This window comes from Onychomys torridus, chromosome 13, assembly GCF_903995425.1.
Source record: "Onychomys torridus chromosome 13, mOncTor1.1, whole genome shotgun sequence".
In the NCBI taxonomy this organism is placed as follows: domain Eukaryota; kingdom Metazoa; phylum Chordata; class Mammalia; order Rodentia; family Cricetidae; genus Onychomys; species Onychomys torridus.
Genome location: NC_050455.1, coordinates 65,222,595 through 65,234,903, shown reverse-complemented (window position 1 = coordinate 65,234,903; position 12,309 = coordinate 65,222,595). Strand labels below are relative to the sequence as shown.

The following is a 12,309-nucleotide window of genomic DNA, read 5'->3' as shown; positions in this document are numbered from 1 at the left end:
AAGTGGAGAATTCTAGAAATAAACAATTCATAAATTTTAAATAACTTTTATTATAGTATAGATGGTCATAATTGTTCTATTTTTGCCCTTGGCTATTTTTACTAATCTCTCACAAGTTAAACCTTATCATTAGAATGTGAGTAGAGGGGGAAAGGGTACAGAGAGGGTTTGAAACCATCTGCAAGTTCCATGCATCAAGTGGGTGCTGCCAGGCATATCCCCTCAAAACAACGGGGAGCTCTTGTAATCAAATAGATTTGTGGACATCAAATTGTTTCAATCTTCATGTTTGTACATCGCTCCCACACTAGTGGCTAACAGAGCTATCTGAGAATGAAGGGTACTTGTCCCTTTGCTTTTCCTATTCAGAAAGTAATAAATACCAAGGGATTATTGTATACTAAAATATATAATCTGGACATATTTGAATATGTGAATACATTTCATCCTGAATTATGTGTTTACATACATATTTTAAAACGCACAGACACGGCTACCCATATATCAGAACACAAATAGCAAATCGTGAGAAGTTTTATCTTTGAGTCAATTCAAAGCACAGATATGGGATTAACATGTATGACTATTCCGGCACAGCGTGGGAAGGCTGTATGGGCGCTGTACTTCGCCCTTTCTGGCTTCGACTCACACTCTTAAACCTAACTGTAGAGATTCCAGCAAACACCACACACGGAATGAAAGGAAAGGGATTCCTTACTGAACACCGGGAAGGATGTATTTCCTTTCAACACTTGGAATTCTTGCTCCAGTCGTCTCCGTAAGTCTATTTGCTCAAATAAAACCTTCTGAAGTTCTTCTAATAGAGAAAAAAAGAAGAGCTGTTTTACTAATCTTTACAAATAACTCTCCAGAGAACTGTTCATCTGGCAATTTGTTATTATAAGACAAAATATTTTACCAGTTTAAAAAATGTTGCATAGACATAGGATAGATTTTGTGCAGAAATCCATGAATATAAATCAATGTAATATATTATTTTAAAGTATTATATTACAGTGTCATGTATTGATTGATATGTATGCATTAATCTCAATTATATCCACCCAATGGTCCATATATTATTCATATGTTGCTTGTCAGGCTTAAAATATGGCACAGAACAAAAATATCTTCTTATTGTCTCTGTAATCTTTAAAAGCTAAGAGAAGTATACAACATCAAACTTGTCTTTACCTTTCCCCATATTTTCTACATCCTTTTTGAGTGAATGAGGTGAATTGGTTTCTTGTGTGTGTTCACCTAAAAAAAAAAAAAAAAGGAAAAATGTTAGTTTGCATGGACTACTTTCCCCCAGCTTTTCTTTTTATTTATCTATTATTACATCTAGAAAAAAGACTTTATTTACTATAACCTGACATAAGTAATTCACAGGACTAAATGCTATTCTTGTGAATGGGTACCACACCTCTGACTCACAGAAGTCCTCTAGGAAATGAGAGTAGAGCTTGTCTGCCTCTTGGAGAGCAGGATCACTGAAGTGAGGATGCCTGCTCTCCCTGGAAGGCCCTTGAGAGCGTGATGGGCAGAAGCTTCCTAAACTTTTGGGCCCTCCAAATTTGAAACAGTGAAAAAGGAAGTGTGGAGAGTCCATGACTTGTCCGAGGAGAGCACTCATGTGCCCGGAGGGTTTTCTGGCCATTGATAGCTGGCTGAAAAGAAAGGCACACTGCAGCAGAGATGCGAAGTGACTTAATCTGTTAGTTTGTAAATATTTACTTACTCAGCAATACTCTCTTAACTACTCTTCTGGGACCAATAAAAATGATTGTGGGAGCCTTGGGAGCTGAGGGTGGAGCCCAGGAGTGAAGCACAGACTTTGCCAGCACTAGGCCTCTGCTTCAACCCCAGCTCCTGAGCCAAACTAAATAAGCCAGACGTCTATATTATGAATAAGGGTTAGATTGTCCATGCTTTGCTATGTGCTAATTCGAACAACGGCAAAGTAAATAATGCATTCACTATCGTAAACTGTGTCTTCATGAATCTGAGAGCCCAAATACATCAATGGTTTAACCCATTCATTCAGCTAATTAGATAATTGTGTTTTCAAATTTCAAGCTAATTTCTGTGACAGCCACATGGGTGATTAGGCTTCTGCTTTTGTCTAAAGAGGTGTGGTAGTGCAGGTAATGGTTCTCCAAGAAGGTTTTATGGATTCACCACACTGGTTCCCAGAGGTGAGAACTCCTGTATGCTTGCAGATCCCAGGCATGTGCTTTGCCTGCCCCCTCTTTCTTTTCACCCACTAGGTCAGGTGCTGCTGGCTGGAGGCAAGGGCTCTGTCTCTTCTCTTAGGCCAGCTGGTGCCTAACAGTGGGCAGGACATGCAATAAGCCCTCAATAAATTGTCTTCTGCTGTTACTGAAGGAACCCCAGGAGGACATAAATTCTAAGTCATGGCTTCAGCCAGAATGTATCACTTCAATTCTCTGCTTGCTATTTATTCATTTCCCTCAGAAAGAAATGGAGTGTAATGGCCCCCAGGCACTTGTTGGAATACTGAGAGATCTCACTGCCAAGTTGAAATTTCTATAAAAAGACAAACAAGATTCTTCACAAAGCAGCAACCTGTACTATGAACAGACATCTATATTCCACATGCTAACTCTCATATGAAGGTGCACATGAACGCACATTCCTCTCTTTAAGGACTTATATGTAACTGATTCATACATTTAAATATTCCCAAATAGATGCATACTTGGGGTGGAGCCCAATATATCTGTCACACTCCAATGTTCCTTAATTGCAGGCATTCTCTAACAAGTAGAACATATTCACACAACTTCATTCCGATATATCTTGAACATGACCTCTCTGACCTCTCTCTATAGTCTCAAGTGTACTCTTGAACCTTGACAACTTGGTTTTCTTTTCTTTACAGCAAGGAAAATACCCGTGAAGCATCCCAATTGTAGACCTCATTAGAATCCCTAAGAAATCTGATCCTCTACTAGAAAAGTAATAGGTTGATAACAAACCATTAATACATAAGCCAAGCATGGTGGCATTTTTGAAATGAAGATAAATGTGTGCTAGGTGCAGGTCTGCCTATTTAGTATCAGTTGACCAGTACAGAAGTTCTCTAATGATGCAATACTGAATCTGAACAGAAGAGCAAGCAGGTACCTGTCTCCGTGTTTGCTCACTTGTGGTTTGATGACACTGTCCCATTCTACAACTTTCTCAATCTAACTTTCAAAACATGACTTAGATGAGATGTAAAAGCACATCTAGTAGGCTTGTTCTTACCATGTTGTAGACCAGATTTTTCGATTCATTAATATATTTTGAGAACTGTTTTTATCTTGTATTACATTTCAATTGGATGAATAAATTTAAAAATTAAAATAGATATAACTACATTTCCTTTTCCCTTCATAATTACTAGCATTATATTTATAGAGTACCCCTAAATCAATAGCTAATAAATGGAAAAATACTGACTACAAGAAAAATCTTCTGGTGCCATTAACAACGGGTTGGGCTTTTCATCAGCTCTGTGGAGGTTTTATTAACATTTTGCATTAGTGTCTATTTCAAATTGGATTTTACTGCAATTTCTGAGCAAAAAAATGGCCAATTTAGAGCTTAGAAGATATAAATGTCTCCTTTCCAGTGAGTTTTTTAAAAATGTCTAGGTGTTAGGTAAATAAGGACACAGATCTGTCTCAGCTGTGCTCTGTGCATCTTTTACTGGACTGCTGCTTTCTGCATTATTGCTAATCTGTGAAAACCAGATTGTTAATGGTGGTTAAAAATGACCTCTGGGAGCCTGGATGTTTGTTCACTATTACTGCTAATGTTTTCCATCTGGTTGAAAAAAAAAAAAGGCAGTCTAATACTAGATTAAATAAATGTGATTTAGTTGACAACGAGCCTCCAATTTTTATAAATATTCCATCAGATTAGATGCATTTCACTTTTCAAAATTAATGAATGGGTTTGGAGGCATCCCCAAAATTAAAATGCTTACCTTCTTTCCCCCTACATTTTTTTTTTTTTTAAATATTTACAAGCAGAGAAGGTAGGGGGAAGCTCAGAGACCTCAATGGCTTAGAGATAAGACAGAACATTACGCATGGAAGGAATACCTTTCTTAGATCCCTGGCCTCAAACATGGCAGACAGTAGACAAAAAACCCAAGAGGTCTGAAGTGGGAAAGGAATGAATCACGACGAAGGCATTAGTTGAGGGATAAGACCCAAAGCTGCTGCTGCTTAGGGATGTGTCACCTTCTTGTGGAACCTTCATGATTCCATGAGTGGTGCTCATCATAATGTGCCAGCAGTGTGCCAGGCAGGACCAACTCCGTGGCCTGAAGCCAAGGCCTGGCTGGGTACATGGTTCTGCTTTCCCATTCTCTGTGGAGTCCTCCAGCCCAGGTGACCTCCTGTTCTAGGAGATATTCCATTCTGCCCCTGGCTTTGCCCCCACTCAGCCATCAGGAAATGGACAAGAGAGATAGATGTGATAATGTGCCATGCCACAGTAGGCATAAATAGTAAATCAAATGAGCAGGGACTGAAATTCACACCCATATGCACACGAAGACTCAATCAATGACTACATTAACATGACCTTTACAGGCTCAAACACAATCACTTTCTCTTAAATATTGTGGCATATTCCTGTTCAAAAACTATAATGGATCCCCTGGTCATCACAGGGAAAACATATCCACTCTAAATTTCTCTGGAGTTTCCAGGTCTTCTTATGACCTGTAGTCCTGCTGCCCCATGCCCCTCAGCTTACCTGTCCTTATTGCCAACACAAATCCTTCACTGCACTCAGGCCTGTACTTCTCACTGTGGATTGTTTTGCCTTGTACTGTGTACTGAGAGTACCTGACCCTCTTCCCATTTTTCTATTCCAAAGCAAAATACCATCCAGGTCTCCTTGGCATGGACTGAGGATTTCTAACTCTCCAATATTCATTTATTGAAGCCCTATCTTCACGACGATGGTTTGAGGCAGTTCTGCCTACAGGGTTGATTAGGTTATCAGGACAGAGCCCTAATGGATGGGAAAGGTGCCGTTGTCAGGACTCGGTTCCATCATGTCCTGTACAGAAAGGTAGCAGCTGCCTACGGGTCTCCTAAGAAGCCCTCATCAGACACCTCGGTCTGCTGGTTCCTTGGTATTGACCTTCACAGCCTCTAGAGCTCTGAGAAATAAATACTGTTGAAGTTAGCGAAGTATTTTTGTTACAGCACAGGAAGCACACTGCTTCCATGAGCCAGTCTCAGGATCTGCTCATGCCCATGATGACTGCATCTTTCCTGGGCTGAAGTTCTAAGTGTCTTTCCTTTACCCTTCTGTCCCTGACTAGGAGATTTCCTTCCCAGAGGCAGCAACATCTATCGCCCTACCCCAAGGAGGGTGCAAATGCCTGCTGCACTGACTCATTCTAGTTTGTGAAAGAAACACCAGCCGAGGCTGTTCTGCCTTCAGTTGTTATGAGGGCGTTTAAACTCATTCTTATCATTAAACCTGACTCTTATAAGTGAAAAAAACACAGTTTGATTCATTTTAAAAATCAGACTAAGTCAGACTAACTATATTTTCAGTTCTATTGGGAAGTTTATGATGTCTCAATAAAAAATAAGTTTTGTTTCTGTCTACCATTTTCAAAAAGTCTCTGTGTGAAAACACATAGTCTGAATTCTAACTACAACATGGAAAATATTAATTAGCATACATGTCCACCATGGTTTCCAATAAAAAATATCACATACATTAGAATTCATGAATTTTATTATAATAATTTTATTAACAAAATATTTCATTTTTCTATTTATTTTAAAGATTTATTTCTATTTTATTTGCTAGAGATGAAACCTAGGGCCACATGCAAGATAGGCACACTTATTTCCCCGGGCTTGGTGACATGAGCCACATGAACAGATGAGATGCCATGTTCTGTTGACGGTCACAGGGCAGAAAAAGAAGCTAATACAACAGATGGCACTGGAACTCTCCCTGATAGCTAGCTTTCACAGTGCTGGAAAGTGCTACGCAGGCTTCTAGAAGAGAAAATCGTCAGTGGTCTTACCCACTCCTGGACCCACATGCTACAACTCTGGCCAAGATGTGGTGTGCAACACTCACGCAGTCGTAGCAAGCCTGCTTACAGAGGCAACAGACTGCTACTTTATTGGTTTAGAGGCCTGCGCTACAGGAGAGAATTCAAGCCTGGTACTGTAAGCCTGGTCCAAACCCATGGCTAGGGAACTCATTGGCCCTAGCGGGAGAACTCCTTCTAAACATTCATGTTTATACCCATAGATTTGTGCTGCTCCCAACCCTGCTCAGATAAGCTGCTAACTGACGTGGGCAGTGGTCAATGCAGAGACTCATCCCTGCTCAAAGGGCTGAGAATAAGTGACTATGGGTGCTCATCCAGAGATGGGACGCCTGCATTAAACACCCTCCCCACCCAAGGCTCAGAGAACGGAAGGAATGTTATGAGCTGAAGGACTCGGAGGAGTGCTCTGACAGGCTGTCTTCTGGCTATGACATAACTATTGCACACACGAGCTCACGGTAGCTGTGGTTACCTGAACACGATCAAGGCAGTTAGTTAATGGCTGTTGGGTAGGGGAGAGTCACATTCCTTTCGGAGTGTGGTCCCTGGTGGGTATTCCAAGCCCCTGTGGATGATTCCATTGAACTCAATGGTTAAAAATAGCAGAAAGTAAGTAAACAATTATAAAAGGAGGACATGAATTTGGGAGGGAGATATGATGGAGCATTCTGGGGGGAGTTGGAAGGGAGCGATGAGGGGTAGGTATAACCAAGAAACATTGTATACATGTTTGGAATTTTCAAAGAATAAGAATAATTTTTTAAAATTTGAATTCAATAAATAAGATTTAAACATTGTAAACTGCATGTTCAGGTTATATACCCTGGAAATATCTGTATGGGACACAATATCAAATCCAGACATTAAAATAAGTAGTAAAAGATTTGGCTTTTGCCTATCCTTTCAACTGAAAGGCTTCCCCTTCCTCGGTGTCCTACTCCTTGGCTTAGCCATCTCCTCAAATTCTTCTTTGAGCCCCACACAGCTCTCATGGGCTCTGCCAGCCCACAGCCCCAGCAGTTAGCACATTGCTCCTCCCAATACTGTTAGTGAGAACACTTGGTGAAAGCCTTTGGAGACCATGTTTGCTTGCACAGGAAGGAAGCATGCATCCCTTGGAAGGTCACTTCAATACAGACACATATTCTGGTTTGGGCCAGTGTCTGTATATGAGATATACATGTATTCTCACAATCAGATGACTGTGTCTGGCCAACAAATGCTTCAACAGCCCCTGGGGACTCACGCGCTCCTGTCTGTGTTCTGGTGCAGGGGAGCAGATATCTCACACACTCAGAGGTGCAGATTAGCCCTACATGATGTTCCCAACACACCACCACAGCCTCTCCCGCTGGATGGCTGCCCTGCACTTTTACCTCCCAGCATTCTTTACACAGGGCCCTGCATTTGCCAAGCAGGCCTGTGGAGCTCCCAAAAGAAACACCAAATTTTTGTAACCGATTTTAGTTTTATAATCTGGCCTAGGACTTTTCTCTTTTCCTTATAATGTGTCTTAGAGGTACAAGCTAGACTGAGTCAAAATCAGTCTAAATTGGAATAATCAAAAATGTAGCACAACCTATGGTTGACAGGGGTTTTTAAAAGGCTTCTTTGCATCCAGGCATAAGAAATCAATTATGGAAGCTAGGGAGATTGCTTAGCAGGTAAAATGTGAAGACTGGAGTTCGGATCCCATGTACCCACTTAAACAGGTGGATGCCATGGCCTGCTTGTATTCTACAGATGGAGATGAGATTCCCTGAACATGCTGGCTAGCTAGACTATCAGAACCAGTGGGTTTGGGGTTCAAATGAGAGAGAGAGAGAGACCCTGCCTCCTTGAATAAGGTGCACATCGACTAAGGAAGATACTCAATATTGACATCTTGTCTCTACATGCTTATGCATGCATCTATACCCACATGCACAAGAACATAGATACTCACAAACTACATGAAAAACACTACAAAATCGATTACATAGGAAGCAACGTTAAATGACTTTCTCCTCTGTCAGTGGGACACAGACCCCTGCTTATTTCTTGGTGTTCCATCTACACTAAACTACTTCTCTGTGATGTTTGACACTTTCGTAAGGTCACAAAAACAAAGGAAAAAAAAAGCCACCCAAGAGGGTGTGCTACAGAACAGGCTAGCTAAATACCTCCATTGGTAAAAATAGGGAGACTGTTGGAGTCTGTGATGCCAACGCGGTCACAATGAAATCCAGCAATGGCACACTTCGTGATGGCTACCCAAAATGTAATATTGGAGCTGGGTGTGGCTACACATTCTTGCAGTCCCAGCACTCAGGAGGCAAAGTCCGGAGGATCAAGAGTTTGAGGACAGCCTGCCTATGTCGTGAGACCATGGCTCGAAGCACAAACAAATCCCATCATTAGTTGCAGATACATTACTTCTTTCGAATCTTTGATTAGTGACCCTAGAGTCCATTATAGATTTCTCTTGAGTTTTAGAATCGATGCTGTGAGTTAACGCTATGTAATGTTTTACATTTATTTTTATTTCTTTTTCTTCGTGTGTGTGTGTGTGTGTGTGTATGTGTGTGTGTGTGTGTGTGTGTGTGTGTGTGTGTGTGTGTGTGTGTGTGTCTGGGAGTGTGCATGGGTGTGACACATGTATATGGAGGTCAGAGGACAACTTGCAGAACCCAGTTTTCTCTTTCCACCATCTGACAGCCATATTTTTTTTCTAGAAAGCTTTCCATTGTTTTCTATCTCTTTTAGTTTCAGATAAATTTTTAAAAAATTAACACAAAGAAAAAATTTCATAAACAGAAAATAGATGTCTGAAAAGCAGGGATCATTTAATTCTGAGTGTGTATATTGAAAGACTTCAAGATAAGTTATCTAAAAGTTCATAACAAATTAGAGGTTTTATCAGATTCTATAGGCAGATGAACTTCAATACAAAGTTTTGTAAATTTTTGTGTGTGTGTGGGTGTGTAGTTTACCCTAAGTTCCCTTACAAGTGAGAGAATGAAAATTCAGATCTACTACTCTGGCTTTTACGAATTTCTCTTCTTTTGCTTTTTTTTTTTTTTTTTTTTTAAACCACAAGCATGTTCTAAAATCGAATGGAATAATAAATCAGAGTGCCTCATCTGCTATATATTCATGAGAAGTGTAACTGCTTCTTACTATTCTTGGAAATCCATCCGCAGCATATTAAGTACACCAGAGAATCATACCCGTGGAAATCAAATTGATTTTAAAACTTCTATACATATAACAAGATGCAGCCATGCTCAGAGTCCGAAGGTGCTGGCGTGTCTACAGTGAGAGGGATTGAAAGGCGGGATGGTGCCTCTTTCCCTCATTTCCTTGGCCTGCAATAGCTCTGAGGTGCCCCACCAGCTTACCCCACTGCATTCAATTTCAAATCCCTTAACTTCACTGAAGTTATTCAAAGTGGAGGTGTGAAACCCACTCTGGGATTGCGAGGAAATCCTGTCATCTACAGTTTTGAGTTGGTAATATTTTGACTAAGCTACTATCTGCTTAATTCTGTATGACTTGGTATACTTTAAAAGTTCCACTGCTTGCTGGGGAATTTTGGTTGCTGAAGACCATCTCGTTTGGCTCTTTGAATCATACTCAAGAAATACAACATCTGCCTTGTGCAATGCTTTTTCTAAGGAAGATTTAAAAACTCAATTACAAATGTCAACTTCAAATTGTTGAAAATAGTATCATTAAGGCTGAAAGCTTGGAATAAAGGTGATCCTGAACTAAGCGAGGAACAGCTCCACAGAAATAACTGTTGCAGGTAAACTGAATTTATATTAGGGACCAGTTAATGTGATAACTGCCACTGAGGACAGACATATCTGTTTCTTTACATAACCACTGAAATTTCCTGGTAATTACATTCGTGATTGCTGTGAGAATGAAAAATTCATATAAAGCAAAGCCTGCCCACTGATTTACCAGGAAGTTTGAAGAGCTGTTTTATTCTCCCATGTTCTGCTTATTCAAAGGAATTAAATATTGTACTGTTAATCTTCCAAAATGATGATTGAATTAAATGCTAACTAAAGGAACATAGTTACATAAACCCCACTTGATGATACTGTTTTTCTATTTGGGTTTTGTTTTGAGTTAAGGTCTCACTATACAGCTTGGGCTGGCTTGAAATTTGTGGTCCTCCTGCCTCAGCCTCCTAAATATTAGGATTATGGGTGTGGCTTGCATGACATTTTATATACTTCCCAATCATATATATGCTCCAGTCTGGCTAGTTTCTCTCCTGCTCTTAGTTGGAGCAACCAGAGAGCAGAGACCAGTGTTGCAAACTGTCTAGCATGCAGTGGGCATTCTAAGCTAAGTGTGGCACAAATGAGTAAAGTACATGGACTCATACAGCCAGGAAAGTCAATGGTTGTCATAAGGAAAGAAAGCTCTCCACAGCTGAGGAGGCACTGGGTGTAGTATTTTTGTCTGCTGCCATCCAAAGCAGCAAGTCACATATGCACACGGTCTCTTTGACTTGTTTTAGATTTTGACACTGCCAAGTGAATAGGATCTGGTTATGACTAAATGAGTTAATACTAAAATACAGGTGCCCATTCTGGGATTTTTCTCAAATTGTATTTCAATAGGAAGACCACAGGCTAATCTTTTTTTTTTTTTTTTTTTTTTAACATGTAAGGGACAGCTGAAGGCATAGCATTTATCTTAGGGACCAGTTACTGTGATAACTGCCATGAGGACAGACATGTCTGTTTCTTTACACAACCACTGCAACTTCCTGGTAGTTACATTCGTGATTACCACGAGAATGAAAAATTCATATAAAAGCAAAACCTGCCCACAACCTCTTCAACCCTCTGAAGTTTTAAACTCTACATACGAAGCCAGGAGCAGTATACTGGCAGTATATATAGCTATATATATCAGATACTAGTAGTATCTCAGGAGGCTGAGGCAGGTGGCTTGCTTGAGCCTATGGATTTGAGATCAGCCTGGGCAATGTAGGGAGACTCCATGTCAAAATAGATTAATTAATAGATGAAATAAAGTACATTTTCAAAGGAATCACAAGCATGAACTTGTGGCCCAATGTTCTAGTATCGACCCAACAGTATTCACCTGAAAGTTGCATATTTCCATCCTTCCCACATCCTCCCCATTCTTCCATTCAATACAAGATAATAATATCACATAACCTACTACTATATACTTCCCTAAATGATGGGAGGGTAAGACTGTGATATGGAAAATCGATATGGAATAAGCTTCTCTGGGAATCTGTATCAAATTAATTATTGTGAGAAAGGGACTGGCAAAATGTCAGTATTATGAGTAGGTGTGATTACCAATGTGACTATTGACTGTGCTGCACTGAGCTCCAGGAACCACAGAATGTCTATGTAAACATGGCTCCTATCTGTGCTTTTACCTGTAGCCTTGGTAATTCCATCTGCATACTAAACACCAGTGGATCGAGGGGTCTGTAGTCACTCTGGCTAACATTCTCAGGGTTCCGATGGTCTGCCTGCCTGAGTTTTCAGGGCCCGGGTGGCCATGAGGACATGAATGCCTTTTCAAGTAAGCCCAGAGACCTCTTTCAAAATTCCATCCAAGTCAAAGGAAAACAAATTCAGTTTTTAAGAAATCTAGAGACTGTGAATGTGCGTGACATGAAGAAGCTGGAACTCTAAGGGACCTGGTTGGTCTTAATCCATTTACTCTAGCTATCCAACTTCTAACTCAAAAATCTTTATAAAGTTATGGATATGAGTTGCTAAATGCAATGGACGAAGTTAAGTTTTCTAAAGAGAAATGATCTCAGATTTTAGAACTTGGATTCTCCCATTAAACCTATGTAAACTATTTTAAACATCAAATTACTCAATAGTTTTATGCAAATTTTTGCTACCTCTTGGAAAGCCAAGCACACTTTACATTTTTATAGCATATATAATTCCTTTTTATTTCCTTCAAAAATTATACCTAAAATAGAAGGAGAATTTAGCAGAGCAGACTTAGGATAATTAGTGTTTAGTAGCAAAAGTGTGACATCTACCATGAATCATTCTCTAAATGATCACCTACATTTTGTATTAAATACATGTAAATACATATTGTCATTTGAGCCACAGACTCACCTATGGCTAACTCCAGAATCAAAACTTCCAAATATAGGCAGTCAAAACAATCTGAACAACTAATGCACATAA

At 40.0% G+C, this 12,309-nt stretch overlaps 1 protein-coding gene across 2 annotated transcripts in view; it reads right to left on the bottom strand.

Moving 5' to 3' along the window:
• The window catches only part of Skor2 (SKI family transcriptional corepressor 2), a 45,302-nt gene that overhangs the window by 24,305 nt on the left and 8,688 nt on the right, over window positions 1–12,309 (bottom strand). For both annotated transcript variants that reach the window (XM_036205270.1, XM_036205271.1), the window contains exons 5-6: window positions 1,195–1,260; window positions 719–817 (exon numbers count right to left, since the gene is read on the bottom strand). In XM_036205270.1, the coding sequence (XP_036061163.1) occupies window positions 719–817; window positions 1,195–1,260 (165 nt within the window). The remainder of the gene's footprint in view (window positions 1–718; window positions 818–1,194; window positions 1,261–12,309) is intronic.